The sequence below is a fragment of the Mauremys mutica genome, chromosome 12 (genome assembly GCF_020497125.1).
Source record: "Mauremys mutica isolate MM-2020 ecotype Southern chromosome 12, ASM2049712v1, whole genome shotgun sequence".
Lineage (NCBI taxonomy): Eukaryota > Metazoa > Chordata > Testudines > Geoemydidae > Mauremys > Mauremys mutica.
Window position 1 is genome coordinate 56116342 of NC_059083.1, and position 22397 is coordinate 56138738.

At 47.6% G+C, this 22397-nt stretch overlaps 1 protein-coding gene across 3 annotated transcripts; it reads right to left on the minus strand.

Annotated features, from left to right (window-relative positions):
- Window positions 1-2132: 2132 nt before the first annotated feature.
- Window positions 2133-19432, minus strand: LOC123345433 (E3 ubiquitin-protein ligase TRIM39-like). 3 transcript variants are annotated; one of them, XM_044982312.1, is made up of 7 exons: window positions 18841-19429; window positions 15634-15729; window positions 14509-14739; window positions 12344-12445; window positions 10685-10786; window positions 10508-10530; window positions 8348-8459 (listed from the first exon to the last, which is right to left on the minus strand). In XM_044982312.1, the coding sequence occupies exons 1-5, from the start codon at window positions 19255-19257 to the stop codon at window positions 10760-10762; spliced, it is 873 nt and encodes a 290-aa protein (XP_044838247.1). In that variant the 5' UTR covers window positions 19258-19429; the 3' UTR covers window positions 8348-8459; window positions 10508-10530; window positions 10685-10759. The 3 variants fall into 3 exon arrangements, with proteins under 3 accessions (XP_044838249.1, XP_044838247.1, XP_044838248.1); XM_044982314.1 differs by lacking the exons at window positions 14509-14739; window positions 15634-15729; window positions 18841-19429 and adding exons at window positions 2133-4436; window positions 6810-6842 and having other exon boundaries at window positions 8344-8459; window positions 12344-12447; XM_044982313.1 differs by lacking the exon at window positions 15634-15729 and having other exon boundaries at window positions 18841-19432.
- Window positions 19433-22397: the final 2965 nt, after the last annotated feature.

Consider the following 22397-nt stretch of genomic DNA (forward strand, 5'->3'; position numbering starts at 1 on the left):
GGGCACCCACCCACCTGAGAGGGTCCAGTCCCCTTTCCCAATGACTCTTTGATGACTCACCCAAAGTTAGTGCAGTGTCGTTGGAGCCATTTATTTCCCAGGAGATTAGTGAGACAAGATAGGTGAGGTAATGTCTTTTTTTGAACCAACTTCTGTTGGTGAGAGAGACAAGCATTGGAGGTTCTCTGAGCTCTTCTTCAGGTGAGATATTACCCAAAGTGTGAAAGGGTCAACTGGAGAACTCGAAGGATCTAGGATTGGCAGCCTTGTTTCTCCCTCTGAGGTAGTGTTGCCTGCACGCTCTAGAGGCACCCACCGTTACCCTTCTGTGGGCTCAAGGCATAACACTGTTAATTTAGGCACCCAGCCTTACCCTTCTGTGGGCTCAGGGCATAACCTTACACTCTGCAGGTTTGTGGGATCTTTTACTAGTAAATAGTACACAATAATATTCTACTTAATCTCTATTTATTAACAATTACCAAAACAGAATGCCCACATTAGGCATACAATGCTCACCACTCCTAATAAGGCAGACAAACTTTTCCTTCTGGCCAGTCAGGATCGGGTCATCTGGGGACTCTAGCTTCTGCACGGTGTGACTGGCAATGTGTTGAGTTCTGGCAGCTCTGATCTTGGGGCTGTGTCCTGGAGTTGGTTCCAAAAAACTTCCTTTTGGACCCAAGTTTATATAGTGAAAGTTGAGTCTTGCTTAGCTATACCTTTGACCAATCCTAACATATCAAGAAACAATTCTTTACCCAATCATACCCCACCACCTTAGTTGATTTAAACCTTGCAAAATTAGTTATGTAACAGACAGAAACAATCAAAGAACCAGACAGAAACCATACAGATAAACAACAGAGCAGTAGGAACCATAAAAGCAAAGCAAGAAAGTAGATATTTCACTCACAACTGTTGATAAGTGGTTTCCTGCCAGACAGAATGTCATCAAACTAAGTTTTCTTTAAACATCTTAAGATCTGTTTCTTTATCTGGTGGTGGTGGGTACTATTAGGGCAGGATCAACTTCTTAACAGCCCAATATTACATTATCTTAATGTAATCTAGATGGAATGTCAGGATGTAACTTTCTGCTTCTTCACTCATGGGTGCTGTTCTCCTAATATGGCTGCAGAAAAAGGCCTCAGACCTTACAGTAGGACACTTTCCCACTCCAGTCAGTGATACCTCGGCAGGCACCACTGCAGTGCACAGGCTAGCAGCATGCGGGCCCACATGGTTTCAAGACATCAGCAGCCACTGTGTTCTCTGTCCCTTTGTTAAACTCAGGAAAAAGATATAAGCTAAAATCACACATCCCTGTGGAAAACGGTGCCAGGATTCAGTGCCAGTGCCCTATACTCATAGTCTCATACAACTGAACAATTCCCTCCTCATGCTCTACCTGTCTCCTCCCCGCGCCCGGTTAGCAAGACTCACTGGTACTGGTGAGTTGTGCTGTGCATAAGTGCTCTGCACATGGTTTCTTTAAAACTGAGGGGAGCCAGGGACAGGAGTTTAGATCCTTAACTTTCACTCTGTGTTGTGATGATACTGACAAAGATACCTCTGTGTTTTATTAGTAGCTGTTGCTGATGCAGCCTTGTGGGGTTCCCCCTTCACACCCATGAAATGCCTGAGCCAGTTAAGAGGAGAAGGAAGGGGACTCAGGATGACTCCTTTAGAGAGATCCTGCAAGCCAGTGCTGCATCAGACTGTGAGCAGAGGGCCTAGAAAGGTGACTACTGCAGACTGTATAGTGAAGGAAAGAGCAGCTAGGAGAAATGCCCAGGAGTTCCAGCAGGAAAAGCAGAGGGAGATGAATCAGGACATAATGGAGCTGTTCTGGCAGCAAAAACAGAAGCTGCAGATTCTTGTAGACCTACAATTTCAATGAGCCCTGGCTCACCTCCCTTTGTAATCCATGAAAAACTCCATTTTGGCACCTCTTATATCCTCCATCCAATATTGAATGTAGCATCTGGGGCTGCACCCCTCCCCCTCCACTCCACTCCACTCCACTCCACGGGACAGTAAAGACAACCACAATGTCACATACACTGACATGTGGGAACCAAGGTTGCTGTATGGTTAGCAAAAATGGCCATGAATGGTCTTTCCCCTTGTTTAATTCTTCTCCTTTAATTTATTTCAGAAGTTTTTTATTGCATTTGTTCTGTAATTGCACATAGCTTCTATGCACTGGTTTTGATACACAATAAAAGTCTATGTCTGAGAGAATAATGTTGTCTTTGTTATTTCATAACATGTGAAATAGAATGCTAAGCACTACTCATTATTGCACAGAGCAATGGAACTTATGGGCTCAGTGACAAACACAGTGCAATAATTAGAAAAGTACAGATGAAACAGCCAAATAGGTGTATTAGCAAGCAGTGTTGTAATTGTCAAAGTACAACAAGCCCCACGCAATTCCTAACAGCCCCACAAACTTCATTTTATCTGTTTCAGGTTAGTAACCTATGTGGGGAACAGCTGAAAGTCCATGTGGCGGCTACTCAGGAGCCCCTATGGAATGTGCTGGGATCTCAGCCTGGTTCATAGCAGGATGGAAGTTCTTGCATCCATTTCTGCTGAACAGATCATCATGTAAGCTGCGTTGTCTCCCTCACCCTCCCAGTTTGTGAGAACCTTGGAAGAAGAATCCCAGTCGCTCCCATTGCTAGGCACCTCCTAGGCCGGTGAGCAGCCCTGCTCCAGGGCTCTGAACCAGACAGTCACAACAGAAAAAGCTCAAGATTTTCTTTGAGTCTTCAGTGTTGTTTTACAAATCCCTCCTTGTGGGTTTTAGATTTTTCCATACGTAAGAAGCAACCCTGTATTTTCAGTCAAATTGACTTTATTTGAGACCCCAGTGAAACAAGAAGGCAGAACGGTAAGGTCTGCATGAGAGCAGTCTGCACTGTGTCCCCCGGAACAGACTGGACACCAGCATGGCAGCAGGGAGGCCTGACCATTCTCTTTTGACATGTTTCATCCAGCTCTAGATACAAGTCACAGCGGACCAGATTTTACAGGCCTCAGCCACCACAACTGGAGCTGGCTTTTCCAAACAGCTCTTCTCCCATTTAGCACCCAATGAAGCAGCCAGTTAGTTCTCAATGAGACCTGCTGGGAGGTGGAAACTTCTGGCTAAACTCTTTTGAAAATCTGGCCTCATTTAGATGCCTAATGGGAGCTAAAATAATTCCAGCCCCAATTCTGGGGGCTGATTTTGATCTGTTTGTGCAGCAGAGTATTTTAGTCTCCAGAATCAGAGATGAAGCACTAGGCCCCAGATCCTCAAAGGTATTTAGGCACCTCCCACTGCAATAGAATAGTAGGTAGGCACCTACGTACCTTTGAGGACCTGGGCCCATGTCACTGTTACAATGGATTCAACATTTATTGGGGAAAGTGAGAGTTGGTTTCTTCCCTGGAACAAGACAGGCCTCTGGATGAGGGGCCTGAGCCCTGGGGATTCCCCCTACAGCTATGTAAGCAGCTTCCCCCTCACTCTCTGGCAGTCTGCCATGGTCCCACTGAACACCAGAGACAGACAGGAGAGGCCTGCTGCAATATCGGTATAATAACCACCATCTTGGCCAGCACACTGGGCATTGAACCAGGACTCTCGAAACTCAGATACCTGAGTCACTGCAGTATGAGCTAAGCAGCCAGCCTCTACAGCCAGCCACTGTAACAGAGTCACATCCTCTGCAGCTCTGACCAAGAGGGGGGCATGTGACATGTACTGATCAGTGGGTTACACTGGCAGGGACTTTCCTGGCCTGTCTGCAGTTTCGATGTCTCCACAGGAACATGGGAATCGTTCAGGATCAGAAAGGGCAGAGATTAGAGAAGCTCGTTTCATAGGTGCTGATGGGGTATTCTGATATCCTCCCCCAAACTCTGGACATCTCAGGGACACAGTCTGAGCTGGGAGTTTACACCAAAAAGAAAGAAGACAGGACGAATTCTTTGCCCAGTGAAAGAGGCTGGTGGGAACGCAAAGATCAGGGCCTTGGTATCAGCATCATAAAATGTCACCTGCCCTCCTTCATAGTCCAGGTAGACCCCGATCTTTCTGGGGCTCCGACTCAGGGACAAGTTGGTAATAGGGGAGGTGTAGGCTTGGTAATAGGGTCCCAACTGCTCTATAGCCCAGACCCCCGCTTTGGGCTTCCAGCTGACCTTTCCCATTCTCTTCACGGACTCTCTGGCGACCCCTAGACGCATGTTCCCCTCCCCCTTCAACTCCACCTCCCAGTAATGTCTGCCCGAGGTGAATGCCTCACAGCCCAGGGCAGGGAGAAACGATACATCTTCTACTCTGAAATTGTTGTATGGATTCTGCCATCTCATGCTTTTCTGATCCTCAGACATGATGAGCCAGGGATTTCCCGTCTCTGGATCCAGCGTCACATTTTCTGGAGAGAGAATGAGAGAGAAAATCAGAGTATCAGAGGCAGAGCTCAGCCCTGGGGGAGGGGTTGATCGTGCCAGTGACAGAATCTGCCCCAGCTGGAGAGTGACTCAGGGAATCTCCTTCCTCCAGGATTTACCCAGCTCTGAATTGAGGCAGCTCTGAGATCTCATCAAAGTGCAGGGGAGAGTCACTCCCCTGGCAAGGATGGGTCAGTGACAGCAAAAGGATTGGCCATGCCAGGCCTATGACTCCAAATCTTTTCCATCCTGCACCCATTGCTTCCTGTCTGACAGTGCATAGTGCACCCTGATCCTTCGTGGCGCTCGCCTCCACACAAAGAGTTGGGAGTCCAACTTCCCCTGGAATAGTGATTTGGGGCTTGATGCTCAAAAGGAATTAGGCACCTAAGTCTCAGTTTTGGTTCCACGGCACTGCCCCAAATTCCCTGTCAAATGCTGTAGACACCTAAAGTCACGTAGCACCTACATTTTTCAAAGTAAAAGATCCTTAGCTGCCTAGTTTCTGCTGCTCCTGTGAGAGATCCTGTTCAACTCCTTTCTCCCCGTCAAAGGGAGAGGTGGACTTGAACCTGGGTCTCCGAGCTCCCATGCGAGTGCACCAGCTCCTGGGCTAAAAGTTATAAAACAGCTACTGCTGACACCAGCCAGATTTGGAATGCTGTCAGCTCCAGTACGTAGCCTCTGAGCACACCTACTGGATCAGGCCCCGCATGTGAGTTAGGCAGCGGAATGCTTCTCTTCCCTCTCTCTGAGAATAGCTCTGGGGCTGAGGGAGGAGACGGGCAGCTGGAGGCCCACACGGGGACAGCAATGTGCACACCTAGAGATGGAAACACGGTGACGAGGGAACGTTTACTCTGAAAAATGTAGGCGAGTGACTTTAGGCGCCTAACTTCAAGGAGGTTCCCTGCAGCCTGGACTTCGCTTATCTCTGTGAGGGGGTGGGGCTTAGGACACTCCCCCTCTCATCAGCCTCCCCCAGGGGCTAGCCTACACACCTGGCTTTGGAGCATGGCATTCTTAGGCACCCATCTCTCTCCATTCACTGCATAGGAGCCTCAGTGCCCAAGCCAGGCTTTGGGAATTGCAGGGCTTTTTCCCCAAGCGCCTAAAAGTTTGCCATTGTGATGCTGAACTGAGCTTTGGACTCTCTCAGGCATCTTTCCCCATGTCTGGCTCAGCAAAGGGGAATGAAGGACCACAGATGCAGGGCCCCATCATGCTAGAGCCCATCAGAGAAGTCAAGCACTCCTGTTCAGGAGAGAATTTAAGCAGGTGCTTAAATGAAGCAGGCCATTTCCTGAATAAGGCTGGACTGAAGCATGGGTTTCAGTGTTTTCCTGACTCAGTCCTGGGAGCTCCAGGGCCTGTCAGCCCAACAGGTGACCACAGCTATGCTGATGCCTAAACTGCCTGAGCTGATGAAGTCGGTCTTGGGGAGCCTCAGGAGGAAACCCTAGGAATATTTAAGGACATTCATCCTCAATGCCTAGAAAAGTACATAACCCCCAAGGGGAGGGATAGCTCAGTGGTTTGCACATTGGCCTGCTAAATCCAGCACTGTGCGTTCAATCCTTGAGAGGGCCACTGAGGAATCTAGGACAAAATCAGTACTTGATCTTGCTAGTGAAGGTAGGGTGCTGGACTCAATGACTTTTCAGGGGCCCTTCCAGTTCTAGGAGATAGATATATCTCAATTTATATAAATATATATATATATATATATATATATATAAAAATAAAACCATGGCAGGCCCCATGGAATGTAATGGGAGGTTGCAAGTACCTGGAGTGTCATATGAGATTTGCAGAAGCTTGGGGGAGGGGCTAGAGGAGGGGACCTTCACTCTGTGTGGGAGTCTGTGCTGGGGGGTGCACTTGTGTCCTGTCAATGAGCTGTGAATTTTCATTAGTAGCCTAGCAAATTTCCTACGGTTCCTCAGAGCCATAGTTCAGCTCAGCTCAGGCTACCATTTCCATTTCAACTTTTAAAACAGGGCAGCAATGTTCAGAAGTTTGATTCTGTGGTTCAGATTTTGACTAGAGGAATCTGGCCAGCTGAATTTTAATCTCTTCCCACCATCCACTCTCAAGAGGGCATCTTGCCAAAAAGTGTTAGATTAATTGGATGGATTTCCTAATTGGGCTGATTATCTTGTGTTTGTTTTTAATTAGAGCCAGCTGAAAAGTGTCTGGTGCACATGATATTGTTTCCTACTTTTTGCTTTATTGAATTTTTATGCTTATTTTTCTACCAGAAAATCCAGGGAGACACAAATCATTATTATTTATCCTCACTTCAGGATAACATTCACATGCAACTGTCCCCACTCCCCATTGCCCCCAGGAATTACCTTTGTCCAGCCTCCATTCTGACACCAGAGTCTCTAGAGGATGAAAAAGGTGAGAGAGAGAGAGGAGATCTCAGGATTTGATCAGTAGGTAACATTCGTTTTGTGATATAATATAACTTTGGGGGGAGACGCAGACAGAGCTATCCTTATTAGTAATTGTTTGTTAATTATTACGTCTCATGTGGTCAGGCCTGAGGACCCCAATAGGGAATTAGGGCCCTTTTGTATCAGGCTTCGTGTGAACAGTTCCCTGCCCAAGAGAGCTCAGAACGTAGGAATCTGGACAATACATAGCAGCTGAGTACACTGACAAACAGGATCATATTGGTGGAGGGGTGGGGGCCCAGACCCCTTCACTAACATTCAAAGAAGCTACTCTGTTGAATTCTATAGACATTACCAAGCCCCTATCTCCTGACATCAAATAGCTGGACAGCACTGTCAGTGCAGAGATCAGGGTGGGCTAGCTGATGGTACCACCCACACAGTATGGTTCCCTGTCACCTTCGAGTGGTGGCTGAGCCACATACAGAGATTGATGATCCTGCTACAACAGCAGCGAAGAAAGCTGGATCTCTCAGCTCAAACTGCAGAGGCTCGTTCTATCAGCTCCAGAGGCGCCATTTAATCCCCACTGCCAGGCTGCCCAGGGGTGTTGTGTCATCAGCATCTGATTGTTCCCCTCCCCCTTGCACACCTTTTTTCTTTATACTGTCAAGTCTGGACAGTCTTTCCCCTCCGCTGCCTGGCTGGTCACTGAAACTTTCTCCTGTTGCCTCCCTCACAGTCCCCTCACTTCAGCCAGACTCCACACCTGCTCCCCATGCTACCCAACTCCCCTCTCTCTTCTCCTTTCCCTCTGACCCCCGCAGCATCCCCCTTTCATCTCTCAGTTTAGTTAATTCTCCCCCAATGCAACCTCACTTCAGAGAGAAGAGAAACAGACAGGAAAACCCTGGTGGCAATCTGAGGACATTTGCAGCCCATCACTGTCAGCCTGCTTGTATGTTATCCCTCTTTCCCATCTCTGCTCTTTGAGCTTGGGCAGGTCACTGCCACCGGCCACCCTTTGTCTGTTGTGCCTAGTAAGACTGGAAGCTCTTTGGGGCAGGGATTGTCTCTTGCTGTGTGTATGCACACCAGGGCATGCCTACTAATCAAGATGCTACAGCTTCCCTCCATCTACCCACTCACTCAGAGTGACAGCACATTTTCCATGACATCTTCAGTTCCAGCAGGTGAAGGCAAACTGCTCCCAAGTCTCTCTGAGCTGATATTAAAGTATCTGGGTGAAATCCTGGTCCCATTATAATCAGTAGAAGCTTTGCCATTGACTTCAACAGAACCAAGATTTAACCTTCTGTGTCCTGCTGTAACCAGCACAGAATATTATCAGACAGTAACAAATGGTAAACTAACCATGGGGGCAGATCGCTTTTCATCGCCACAAACACAACTTTACCTGCAGCTCTTGTCTTCACTTTTGCTTGTGACTCACAAACATTTAACATAGGAAAGCCCCAGATTTTTTTACCTTTGAAGTTCTTCAGAATGTTGTGCAGAATTCTGGTCTTTTCAGAGAAATCCCAGCTGCCCCATTTAAATTCAGGAGAAAGACTCACTGGATTCTCAAATGTCCTCTGTCTGCCTCTAGAGAAAGTGACCCACAAAATTCAGCATGATTGGATTGTTCAATTGAAATACATCAAAGCCTGAGGAGACACCTTGCACCAGTCTCTTGCTTGTGAGATCAAAAGGAGAAAGGTTGGAAGTAAGAATCCCCTGCACGCTCATACAGTTGCAGTCCCTGATCTTTCCTAGTGAGTAGTTGTTCTCCAAACTATCTCTAGAAATCCATCTCTAAAAGACTTTTTTTAAATTGTGTTTGTGGGTAAAATTAAAAAAAATGCACCTAAGGCAATTTTCAAAATTACAATTTTCTTTTCATTTGTTATGGGATTTGTTCCCCCATTCGCTCCTTTCACTCTCCTTTTTTAATCTTATACCACTGAATCCATAGGCGCCGACTTCCCCTCTTTCCCGTGGGTGCTCGATCCCCCCTCGCCCCCGCCCCCACTCCACCCCTTCCATGAGGCCTCGCCCCTGCCCCGCCTCTTTCCCACCTCCATTCCAACCCCTTCCCCAAAGTCCCCGCCCCAACTCCACCCAGTCCCTGCCAATATTCCAACTCCTTCCCCAAATCCCCGCCCCGGCCCCTGATTGCGCCACGTTCCTGCTCCTTCCCCCCCCTCAAAGTGTGCTAACTCTGCCAAACAGCTGTTTGGCGCTGGCTGGGCAGGAAACGCTGGGGAGGTAGGCAGAGGAGCAGGGATGTGGCATGCTCAGGGAGGGAGAAGGAAGTGGGGCGGGGGGTATGGGGAGCTTGGCTGCCGGTGGGTGAAGAGCACCCACTAATTTTCCCCCAGGGGTGCTCCAGCTGAATGCAATTTGCTGAATGATGTCTAGGTTTTTTGGCATGTGTTTTCCTCCCCTGTTTTATTTTATTTTCCATTTGCCAATCTAGTTTTTCTAATCTTCCTCAGCTTTGGAAAAGCTACAAGAAAAATGAAACTCTGTGGCTCTTTCAAAGTTTGGAGAGTTTTGAAATCCAAAATGAGAGGCCATTTTAAGATGAAGCACACTTTTTAGTGGACTAATTTCCTGCATGAAGAAATTTAGCCAGCTGAACTTTCTGGTGTCTGGCATGGAAGACAGCTGGGAAGCAGCAAGATGCAAGGAGGAGGCATTTTAAGGGGATGTGCATGTACCCACTAAACAGTGAGCAGGGAGGTAGTTTCCACAACAATCTGATGGGGCTCCCCCGTGATACCAGGGTTCCCATTTGCCCCAGAGAAGAGAGGTGGGCTCAGGCGGGGACAGATTCTGAGTCTCAGGCCTGGCCCAGCTGTTCCTTTCACTCTAGCACTGACTCATCTCTGTCGGTGAGGGAATCTCCCTGCACTATGCTGAGATCTCAGAGCTGCTCCCCAGTCAGAGCTGGGTAAATTCTGGAGGAAGGAGATTCCCTGAATCACTCTCCAGCTGGGGCAGATTCAGTCACTGACATTATCAAACCCTCCCGCAGGGCTGAGCTCTGCCCCTTGTCTTATTCTCTGTCTCTCCCCACAGACACGTACTGGGGACAACGAAGGAGAGAACAAGAACAGGAGAGAGGTTAAAAGTTAAAAATTAGAGAACCAGGCGGGGACACTGAGCAGAAAACCCTAGCCAGTGCCTGCTGCTCTCCGTCTCCCCAGTGAATGCAACTCTGGATCCAGACACAGCTCAGTCTACGCTTACTGTATCTAAGGAGGATGGGAAAGGTGTGAGACAGGGAGGCAAACTGCAGGATCTGAGCAACAATCCCCAAAGATTCCTGTCCGATTCCACTAGCTCTGCCACTCTGTAACACTGCCCAAGGTGGAGAAGTTTTAAAAAGTATCATCAAAGGGAAAAAGGAAAGAAAAACTGAGAAATGAACAAAACAGTCACAACCTTGGACATCATTTGTTTTATGGCACTAAGTTATGAAAAAGAAAAAAAGAAATAAAAGGAGAGAAGATACGGGTGGGGATAAATTCCAGTGTTTTTAACTGAAAATCAGTTGTGTGGAAAATATTCAAGAGTAAAAAAATATTTTGTGTCACACCCTGCAAAATGGAAACATCCTCATGGGGGAGCAAGCAGCAGCCACTTACCCGCTCAAGGTGCTTTTGACGTCCTAGAGGGAGAGAGAGAAAAAAGGGAGCTCAGGCCCATGTTCTGGAGGGGACCCCCTTGGTATCACTAGTTGAGCTGCACATGCCATTCTCTGTAGCTAGCAGCTTTTGAAAGTCCTAGTGAGCATCTAGCTGCACATTCAGATGACTAAATACCTTTACAAATTTGGCCCCTGCTGTCCAAACCCCTTCCAGAGTCGACAAGAAGGAGGCAGAGTGAGAAGGAGCCATTTACTCGCTCCAGGCACTTGAGATGTCCTAGAAAGGAGAGAAAGAGAGAGAGAGAACCCAGTCCCACATGCTACTCACTGGGGACCCCTCCTGCTCAGAGGGGACTCACTTGGCCATCACTAGCTATCTGCAGTTCCCTGTAGCTAGAAGCTTCTGAAAGTCCCACTAAGCACCATCTGCACAGCTATAGGCTAAATACTGTTATAGCCTGGGTTAAACCTCACTGGAGCTGGTAAATGCAACTGCCACCCATCCTTTGAGACAACTGCATGGGAGATGCAAGATCTTAGGAACGTGGAAACTTGAAAAGATGATTATATGGAGCTGTGCAATGAGATTACTCATAAGCTTTTGTACCTGTAAATGTTCTCTGTATCTTTGTGAGCCAGAGATTGTATTCTGCCTCTATGGGGAGGGTAACCGAGCTCCCCCCAGGAACTAAAATCAATGGGGGCTAATTCCTTTCCATCCTGGGATGGGTTAACCACTCCAGAGATGTCCCACCTCTGGGGTAAACTGCACAGACTGGTTCAGACCAGGTTCAAGAGGCCCAGCAGACCAAAAAAAAAAAAAAAAAAAGCTTGTGGTATAAAGGGGCAGCCTGAACTGGCTGAGAGTGTCCCTAATTTTGATCCAAAAACTGACATGACATTGCAGCCAAGAGGGCAAACCCCTGCTAGAAAGGCTGGATGTTGCCAAGGTCTCCCCGTAATAGATGGGTGAGTATAGGCACGTTGTTTTTTTATGATAGGTTTCCTCTGTCTGAAAATAAATGTACTGCACTGGGTGCAAGCCGGCTGGTCATAGGTAACCCTGTCATTGTCCCCTGAGAGGGTGCGAAGCGCAGTGCTGGACTAAGGCCAGACCTGCTGGGGTAGATGCAATGAATTACAAGGGGACTGCAAGCCTAAACCCCTGGTCTGGAGAGAGAGGAACATGGGTTCCAGCCCAGAGAGAGGTGATGGCTGGAGGCCTGAGACCCAAAGGGCTGCCCTAGAGGAGGCCACGGGAGGGACGGAGGTGCCGTTAACCCTGGAACTGTGACAAGTCATAGGAAGTCACTAAACTCCTTTATGGAAGCAGGAAGCTGAAATGAGAGGGGCCTCCAACCACAGAGGAGCCCGTGTCCCCACCCAAAACAAAGACAAATGTGAGGCCACTCAGGAATTGGAACAATACAGGTGGAAGGGATTCACTGGGGATATTTTGGGTAGAGGGGTGCGTGTGTGTGTGAGTGAGAAGCAACAGACACACCGCACAGAGAGACAGAGAAGGAAGCTCCGGACACAGCCTGAACAAGCACTGGGGACATGGCCCTCGGGAGCCTAGGAGCCCCAGCTTTTGAGTCTGAGTGCTGGCTAAGAGAGGCTTGGAGTTGTGAGCGAGGAAACTGTCTCCTGTTGTTGGATTCTCCCCCCGCTCCCCACCCCCATCCCCGGGGAAGCAGGACTTTGTACATATTTTGTAAATAAACAGGATTGCATCAAAGGAATACCTGACTATCTCCAGTTTCTGTTTCCAGCAGGAACACTACAAGACCCTGAATTTCTGGCCAGCCACTAGGGCCAAAAGAGGTAACAGTACCTTTGTAAATCTGGCCCCTAGTGTCCAAGCTCCTTCCAGAACCGTGGAGAATGAGGGGGAGTGAGAAGGAGCCTCGTACATGCTCAAGGTGCTTCTGACGTCCTAGAGGGGCGAGAGAGAACAGGGAGCTCAGTCCCACACGCTGCACTCCTGCTCTGGGGCAGACTCACTTTGACACCCCCAGTCTGAGTTCCAGCCCAAGTCCCCTGCAGCCAGTAACTTTACACATAGTTGGCAGCTTCGTTTCATTTTAATATCTTAGTTCCTTGGATTCCTGTTCTCTGTGTGACGTTTGACCTTGCGGTGAACTTTTCTCCAAAAATGCTTCAAGAGGCCCCTCCCACACTCGTCAGTGGTGTGTGCATATCTCTCAGGGGGGTGAATGAGAGCTACCCACATGCAGGGGGCTGGAATGCAGAGTCCAAGGGATGTTTCATTTCTAGGATTTTACTACCAGGGAGAATCTGGGTGACAACAAGGAACCCAGGAACCAGGAGTTACTTCAATTCAGCGTGCTGCAGAATGGAGGATGGGATCAGAGAATGCAGCAGTTTAAGGCTATTAGCTTCCAGGAATACCCATTTTGTGGGAGAAGAAATCTTGCAATTAAAAATTGCACATGTGGAAGAAGGCTGGCCACCCTGAAGAGACTGGGCCACAAACACCTGTCCACTTTTATGCAGGACAACTGTGAATCTGTTACTCTTCATTCAGAAAATAAAACAGTTTACTTCATAGAATCATAGAATCTCAGGGTTGGAAGGGACCTCAGGAGGTCATCTAGTCCAACCCCCTGCTCAAAGCAGGACCAAACCCAACTAAATCATCCCAGCCAGGGCTTTGTCAAGCCTGACCTTAAAAACCTCTAAGGAAGGAGATTCCACTACCTCCCTAGGTAACCCATTCCAGTTCTTCACCACCCTACTAGTGAAAAAGTTTTTCCTAATATCCAACCTAAACCTCCCCCTCTGCAACTTGAGACCATTACTCCTTGTTCTGTCATCTTCTACCACTGAGAACAGTCTAGATCCATCCTCTTTGGAACCCCCTTTCAGGTAGTTGAAAGCAGCTATCAAATCCCCCCTCATTCTTCTCTTCTGCAGACTAAACAATCCCAGTTCCCTCAGCCTCTCCTCATAAGTCATGTGCTCCAGCCCCCTAATCATTTTTGTTGCCCTCCGCTGGACTCCCTCCAATTTATCCACATCCTTCTTGTAGTGTGGGGCCCAAAACTGGACACAGTACTCCAAATGAGGCCTCACCAGTGCTGAGTAGAGGGGGATGATCACATCCCTTGATCTGCTGGAAATGCCCCTACTTATACAACCCAAAATGCCATTAGCCTTCTTGGCAACAAGGGCACACTGTTGACTCATATTCAGCTTTTCGTCCACCGTAACCCCTAGGTCCTTTTCTGCAGAACTGCTACCCAGCCATTCGGTCCCTAGTCTGTAGCAGTGCATGGGATTCTTCCGTCCTAAGTGCAGGACTCTGCACTTGTCCTTGTTGAACCTCATCATATTTCTTTTGGCCCAATCCTCTAATTTGTCTAGGTCCCTCTGTATCCTATCCCTACCCTCCAGCGTATCAACCACTCCTCCCAGTTTAGTGTCATCTGCAAACTTGCTAAGGGTGCAGTCCACACCATCCTCCAGATCGTTAATGAAGATATTGAACAAAACCGGCCCCAGCACCGACCCTTGGGGCACTCCACTTGATACCGGCTGCCATCTAGACATGGAACCATTGATCACTACCCGTTGAGCCCGACCATCTAGCCAGTTTTCTATCCACCTTACCGTCCATTCATCCAGCCCAGACTTCTTTAACTTGCTGGCAAGAATACTGTGGAAGACTGTATCAAAAGCTTTGCTAAAATCCAGAAATAGTACATCCACTGCTTTCCCCTCATCCGCAGAGCCGGTTATCTCGTCATAGAAGGCAATTAGGTTAGTCAGGCATGACTTGCCCTTGGTGAATCCATGCTGACTGTTCCTGATCACTTTCCCCTCCTTTAAGTGGTTCAGGATTGATTCCTTGATTTTTCCAGGGACTGAGGTGAGACTGACTGACTTGACTATGAAAATCCTGGATGCCAATACCATTTTAAGAGACCCTCCTTCCCTGTGCAGGGAGCTGGGGTGTCTCTAATTCCACAGTCTCACCTGCAGGAATTCACTCGCTGGCTGCTGGCACTTCCCCTTCAGCTCACTGATCAGGTGGTCAAGACGGGATATTTCTTCTGTGATTTTGGCAATATAGTTGTTCTGCCTCTTTAAAATGTCCTTGTTTATCTCATCCAGCTGAGCAAGCAGGAGTCGCTGTTTTTCCTCCAGTAACTGGCGCACTTGCTGAAATTCGGACACAATCCTCTGCCTCTGGGTTTCTGCCTGTTTCTGCCATAAGCAAATGTGAAAGAAGGAGAGGGCAGTTGAGGAGAAGGAAGAATCATGAAATTTAACAAAGCCCTTTGTGTGCAGTGAGCAGCATTTCATTCAATCCCTGACAACTCAACACTTGGCATAGAAAGAGGAGATTTTTCTGTAGCCTCCCAGCAGGCCAAACTGGTCATAAAGGTTGGAGGGTTTTTTTTGTTGTTTTTTTTTCCAGTTTTCAGACTTAACCCTCTGTCTCCTTTATTACTGGCCTCCTGAAAACCAAATCCTTCCAATAACAGGAAAATTGACAAGAAGGTGGAAACCCAAAACTGTTTGTGACACAGAGTCAGGTGTGACAGATTTCCCAACTCAGACAAATTCCAAATTGTCAATTCTTTGTTTTGACTTTTTAGATTGAAGAAATCTGGTTTAAAATGACTTTTCATTTTAAATTTAAGCTAATTTAGATTGAGGGTTTTTTTTTTAAAATGGGGGAAAAGGTCAAAATTGAAATGAAATGTTTCAAAATTACTGAGTCAAAACACATTTGATTGACCCAAAATGGGAAAAAATATTTTTTGGTTCATGATCAATTCCTCCCCCTCCCTCCCAGTGCCTCCTGCACGCTAGGGAACAGCTGTTCAACAGTGTGCAGGCGGCGCTGGGAGAGGAGTGGGGATGAGGGAGCTTGGAGGAGGGGGTAGAAAGAAACAGGGAAGATGAGGGGCAGGGGTGAAAAGGGAGTGGGAAGAGATGGGGTGGGAGTGAGGCCTTGGGGTAAGGGGTGGAGTGGGGGCAGGGCTTGGGACTGAGAGGAGGGCTTGGGAGTCCACAAAAATTTTTAAATCAAAATGAGGGTCCTCGAGTTGCCAAAGTGTAAGAACTACTGCATCAGTGAGTAAGAGCACTTACTAGCAGCGTCTGGGTTTTCATTTCCCCACTCCGTTTAAAACCCAGAACCTCATCTCGCTCTTGCTTCAAAAACTCCAGTTGTCTCTGAATGTGAACCTAGGGACAGAAAAGTTATTTTGCTTTGGTTGCATTTGTTGGTGGCACCAGGCATGGCCCAGTGTTGACAGAGGGGTGGAAAATGACAGTGCCAATGAAGGCTCCCTGTATTAGGCCTCTGCTTGTCTGAACCGCTTCCATGTTTAAACTTTAATTAACCCCACAGGCTAGATGGAAAGAATGGAATGTGTGGCAACTAGTTATCAGTACCAGGAGGCAATTATACAGCCTGCTTGCACCTGGCTAAAGGGAGTGAAACAGAATGACCGGTCAAGAAAAGTTACTAACGAGATAATATGTCTTTTGCCAAGTATGATCTAACCTGTTTAGAGTAATTGCTACGTTATAATGTATTTGCTGTATGGGAACTAAAAAGGAGGGAGAAGAGGGGGAGGGAGGGGGGAGCTGGACATTCGGGGTAATAGACATGCTTAGCTAAGATCATGTATAAAGACAGAGAGCTGCTTGTCTGGGGTGTGCTTGATCTGAGACGTGGTCTCCGAGCACGCGCTTTGAGATCTCAAATAAACTGTTTTGCTTCTCCACCCTGGTGTGTCTAATTGGAGCGAGGCACTCCGGGTAACGAATCACTGTTGCTGTCGCCTCAGGCCTTTTGTGCTGGCAACACATTTTAGGTTCCCTTGTTTTCAGTTTTATTTATATTTTCAAGGGTAGATCACATCAGTAACAACAATTTTGATACATTAGCAAAAAGTGGATAAAAATGGCAAATGAAGCTGGCCTACTGGCACGTTCAGCAAAGTCCATACAATCCTAAAGAACTCAAGAGTATGCAAAAATATATAGGTTGAGATTTTGAAAGCAGTGCAAGGGACACAAGGCTACATTCCCAGGGGGGACTTAGGTATTGCAATTCTGAGCATTGTAGCACCTAACTTTTAGATACCTAGAAAGCCAGTGGACTCCACGAACTCCACATCATCCCTACACAATGCATGGGGAAAAACAGGCACCTAAGCATGGGATTCACAAAAGCCAACAAGCTAGGTGGGGAGGCATCTAAGGTAGCCAGTGGGAGATGCCAAGGACAGGGGTGTATCCTAAGCTCCACCTCTCTCAGGGATTTCAGTGCCTAAGCCTTGGACTACACTATGAATTTCTGTCAGTATAACTGCGTCACTCAGGGCTGTCGAAAATCCACACCCTGAGTGACGCAGTTACACTGACTGAACTCCCACTGTACACAGCGCTACGTCGATGAGAGGGCTTCTCCCATTGATGCGGTTATGGCCCCTCAGGGATGTAGAGTGCCTACACCTTTGGGAGAAGCTCTCCTGTTGGTGTAGGCAGAGTCTTCACTAAGCGCTACAGAGGCGCAGCTGCACCACTGCAGTGCTCTAAGTGTAGAAGCAGCAAAGAATCCTGTGGCACCTTATAGACTAACAGACGTTTTGCAGCATGAGCTTTCGTGGGTGAATACCCACTTCGTCGGATGCAAGAGTGGAAATTTCCAGGGGCAGGTAAATATAAGTAAGCAAGAAGCAAGCTAGAGATAATGAGGTTAGATCAATCATGGAGGATGAGGCCCTGTTCTAGCAGTTGAGGTGTGAAAACCAAGGGAGGAGAAACTGGTTCTGTAGTTGGCAAGCCATTCACAGTCTTTGTTTAATCCTAAACTGATGGTGTTAAATTTGCAGATGAACTGAAGCTCAGCAGTTTCTCTTTGAAGTCTGGTCCTAAAGTTTTTTTGCTGGAGGATGGCCACCTTGAGATCTGCTATTGTGTGGCCAGGGAGGTTGAAGTGTTCTCCTACAGGTTTTTGTATATTGCCATTCCTAATATCTGATTTGTGTCCATTTATCCTTTTCCTTAGAGACTGTCCAGTTTGGCCGATGTACATAGCAGAAGGGCATTGCTGGCATATGATGGCATATATTACATTGGTGGATGTGCAGGTGAATGAGCCAGTGATGGTGTGGCTGATCTGGTTAGGTCCTGTGATGGTGTTGCTGGTGTAGATATGTGGGCAGAGTTGGCATAGAGGTTTGTTGCATGGATTGGTTCCTGAGCTAGAGTTACTATGGTGCGGTGTGCAGTTACTGGTGAGAATATGCTTCAGGTTGGCAGGTTGTCTGTGGGCGAGGACTGGCCTGCCACCCAAGGCCTGTGAAAGTGTGGGATCATTGTCCAAGATGGGTTGTAGATCCCTGATGATGCATTGGAGGGGCTTTAGCTGGGGACTGTATGTGATGGCCAGTGGAGTCCTGTTGGTTTCTTTCTTGGGTTTGTCTTGCAGAACCAGACTAACACGGCTACCTCTCTGATATCTAAGTGTAGACAAGCCCTGAGGCCCAGGTGCCTGAAGGCACCTCCCTCTGCCTAGGAATCTCAGTGGCAAGCCCTCTTTTGCAGTCAGGTGTGTAAGCAGATTCTTGCAAGAATAGTGGTAGTGCCTGCTTCACTCCTCACTAAACACCTGAGAGGGGAGGAGGATGATGCCATCCCTTCTAAACTCATAGGCTGCCATTTCTTACTAAAAATTGCATATCCTCTCAGTTAATCAATTGGCACTTTTATCGGTTGAGTTCACAAGTTTGGTGGGGAAACTTATCTGCAGCTTATCCTGGAATCGTCTGCCTAATTTGAGGACGTGGGGCTGGTCTACATTGCAAAGTATGGTTGGCTTAACTATGCTGTTCTATTGACCTAGCTACCCTCTCTCAGGGAGGTAGATTTACAAGAGCTCCTTCCACCACTGCAGGAAGTGTCCACACTACAGCAGCACAGCTGTGTCACTTCGCGATTCTCGTGCTGACATACCCTTGCTCTGTGCAGTAGCTTCCTCTGTGCAGCTCTGAAGGTGACACCATTACCTAAATTGTCCTTAAGAGCTTGTGGATCAAACCTCACTTTACATTGAACAACTTCAATTCTCTAGAGAGGTTCCCCTCCCCGTCACACACACCAGTGAGAAATGGATTGGAAAGGGCCTCTGAATCCTACACTTTCTGCCTATTTTGCCACTTTACAGTACAACTTTCCCTTCTATAGCATCGTTTGCATATGCAATGCAGTTGGGGGACAGTAACCATCAGAGCAAAGGAAGAGAAATATGTGTGCAAAAAATCCAGAGCTACAGAGATTTCTTACCTTGTAATTTTGGGCAGCTTCTTCTATGGGAACCACAGTGTGAGCTCTGTGATCCCAGGAGTCTCTGCAGATCGAACAAATTAGATTTTGATCCTCTTCACAGAAGAGTTTCAGAGCCTCCTGATGTTTCTCACACTCTCTCTCGCCTCCTGAATCTTTTGCTGCCTGTAAACTCAGCTGTTTGGCTATTTCCACAACATTTGCCAGCACTCTGTTTGGCTTGAAGTTTCTGTGCTGAACAATTTTCCTGCACTGAGGGCAGGAGAAGTTTGTATCTGACTTCCTCCAGTACTGGGTGATGCAGGCTCGGCAGAAATTGTGCCCACAGCGTATAGACACTGGATCTTCAAAATAGTCCAGACAGATGGAACAAGTAGCTTCATCTTTGAGGCTTTCCATGGGGTTCTCTGCAGCCATAGCTCCCCAGTACAGTGTAACAGGGTAACGTTCACTTTCCTGTGCTCAAAAATATGTCCCTCCTACAGCAGCAACTGGGATTTTCCCTTCCTGGAACTGACTCATGTTTATTTTGCTGAATCCAGTGGAAAAAAATTTAGCTGCGTCTGACTACAGACATGTTATTACAGTCACATCCAAAACCATGGCTAAGCTGGAGTTAAAGTGGATCACTTACTTTTTTGATCAGTTACTTATTATAAATACTTGGAAAATTTGCTCAGGCATGCTATACAAAGTATGCAAATACTCTGCTGCTAACCCAATCAGGCTTACTTGGCGTACTTTGTATGTAAGAAGAGGAGAAAAGGTTGTTGGAATTACTGAACAGGACCAAAATCAGACATCTGAAATCCACACAGTGGAGCTGACCAGAAAATGGAATTTCTCTTCTGTGGGAAATTCTCATTCTTCAAAATTTGTGTTTGTTTCACAATGGGACAAAAATCAATGTTTGACATTTTCAGTCAAAATGAAACATTTTTGATATCTTCAAACCAAAGGTTGGTTTTTTTTAAGTCAGCTTGAAATAAAACATTTCATTTCAAATGTCAATAACCAAACATTCCATTTTGAATGATTTCCACTTAAAATTACATTGTGGAAATGTCAATTTAAAAAATAATCATTTTGAATTAGCATTTTGAATCAAACAAATAATTTCCAAATGTTGATACTGAACTCAACTCAGATATGTTTAGTTATGATTATTATTTATTATTTGTATTACTGTAGCATCATTGTATGAAAATGCATTTTTTGGTCTCTGAATCTATTCTCTGAATTCAGGTTGTACACGATGAACAATTCATCTGAAAAAGAAAAAAATAAAATAGCAAGAGTCTAAATGTTTTGTTTGGACCATTTCAAGGTAGTTTGTTCCAACTTTTTTCATTTTGAAATATTGTTACAATTTCAAATTTGGCCAATTAAAAAAAATGAAAAACACCTGGAACAATCAAAATCAAAATTAAAAACAAAACAAACAAACAAACAAAATTGAATCTAATTCAAAGAGTTTCAGTTGATTCAAAACATTTTATTGCTGAGCTTTTCAATTTCACAAAAAAGATTCTAAAGAAAATGTTTCAGTTTGAATCAAACAATTATTTTCCCCAGAATTTTTGGGTCAGCCCCTGAACCAAAAAAACCCCATTATTCACTCAGCTTTGGTTTGCAGTATCTGGGCCACAGATGGAGTGCTGTCTGAAAAAAGAGAACATTTTTCATGAAAAAGATTCTCTCCAAGAATTTCAGCTGGTTTTAAAAACAGTGGAAAGAAAATAACTTTAAACATTTTATTGACAGTAAATAAATGTGAGGTTTCAAATAATTGTACACTAAGTGGTCCCACTCTGAACTGACAACATAATGTCCCAGGTGGCATGGGAGGCGGGTGAACCGGCTACTGGGGGAAGTTAGCTCCCGGCCCCACCCCTTCTGCCCGAGGCCTTGCCACTCTCCCTCCCATCCCCCTCCCCTGCTGGAGCCCAGAGCACCTCCACTACAGCTGCAATGCCCCCAGCCCCAGCCCCGGAGTGCCAGGCGGTGCAGCCAGGGCCGGCTCCAGAGCCCAGCGGGGCAAGCACCCGCCTGGGGCGGCCCTTTCCCGGGGGGGCGGCAGGCTGGGCCGGCGGACCTGCCGCAGTCATGCCTGCGGGAGGTCCGCCGGAGCCCCGGGAGCAGCGGACCTGCCGCAGGCATGACTGCGGAGGGGACGCTCGGCCGGCGACTCCAGCAGACCTCCCGCAGGCATGACTGCGGACGGTTCACTGGTCCCGCGGCTCGGCTGGACCTCCCGCAGGCATGCCTGCGGCAGCTCAACCGGAGCCGCCGGACCTGCGAACCGCCCGCAGGTGCGGGAGGTCCAGCCGAGCCGCGCGACCAGCGGACCCTCCGCAGTCATGCCCGCGGGAGGTCCGCTGCTCCCGCGGCTCGGGGGCGCCTCCCGGGCATGATTGCTTGGGGCGGCCAAATTTGTAGAGCCGCCCCTGGGTGCAGCCGTGGCCCCAGTGCACCCAACCCCAGCCCTAGGCCTTGCAAACACCGGTCTCAGCCGTCCTCAGTTCCAGCCACGGAAGAGCAGAAACTGGAAGCAGGCAGGAGGGGGCCATGCTGGGCTGCTTGGGGAGGCTCAGCCTCCCCTGGCCTATTATACCCAGCCCCAGTGGGATATTTTACCAGCCATCTCAAGGACACAGTGAGAGCCATCATTCCCGACCCATCCAGAATCAGGGATGGATTCTCTCCTCAATGGAAGAGGCCAGTGGGAAAGTGCAGCTGGGGGCCTGGTTATCAGTATCAAAAAATGTCACTTGTCCATCTTCATAGTCCAGATTAATCTCAGTCTTCCTGAATCATAGTCAGGATCTGGAGCGGAGGGGCTGATAGCACTGAATGACCTCCACTCAGCTCCAAAGTCCTGATCCTCCCTTTAGGATCTCTCTGGCAACCTCCACGTTTAAGTCTCTGTTACCCTGCCCCTCCCAGAAATGTCTCCCTGAGGTGATTCCTTCACAGCCCAGCACACAGGGAACAGAATCAAATCTCTCAAGATTGTCAGGCACAAATTTTGCAACGTTTCCATCCATGTTACACTTTTCTGATTCGCAGACAGGTTGAGTTCACAACTCACTGTGCTTGGATCCAGAGTCACATTTGCTGGGGAGGGAGAATCACAGCATATGGGGCAGAGCTTAGTCCTGGGGGAGGCTGGGACCATTTCTCACACTCCCCAGCATCTACATTCTGGCTAGGACAGTCCTTGGTCCCAGGGTGCTGGCTCTCTGTCCTGGTTGCCTGAGGGTATGGGATTATTCCGATTTTACAGAAACAGTTTTTTTAAAACAGATTGTATAAAGTCGAGTGCACGCGGCCACACTAAGCACAGTAATTCGGCAGTGTGCATCCATGTACCGAGGCTAGCGTCGATTTCCGGAGCGTTGCACTGTGGGTAGCTATCCCATAGCTATCCCATAGTTTCTGCAGTCTCCCCCACCCATTGGAATGCTGGGTTGAGATCCCAGTGCCTGATGGGGCAAAAAACATTGCTGCTGGTGCTTCTGGGTGCAGCCCAGGGGCACCTCTAGACATTTAGCCGC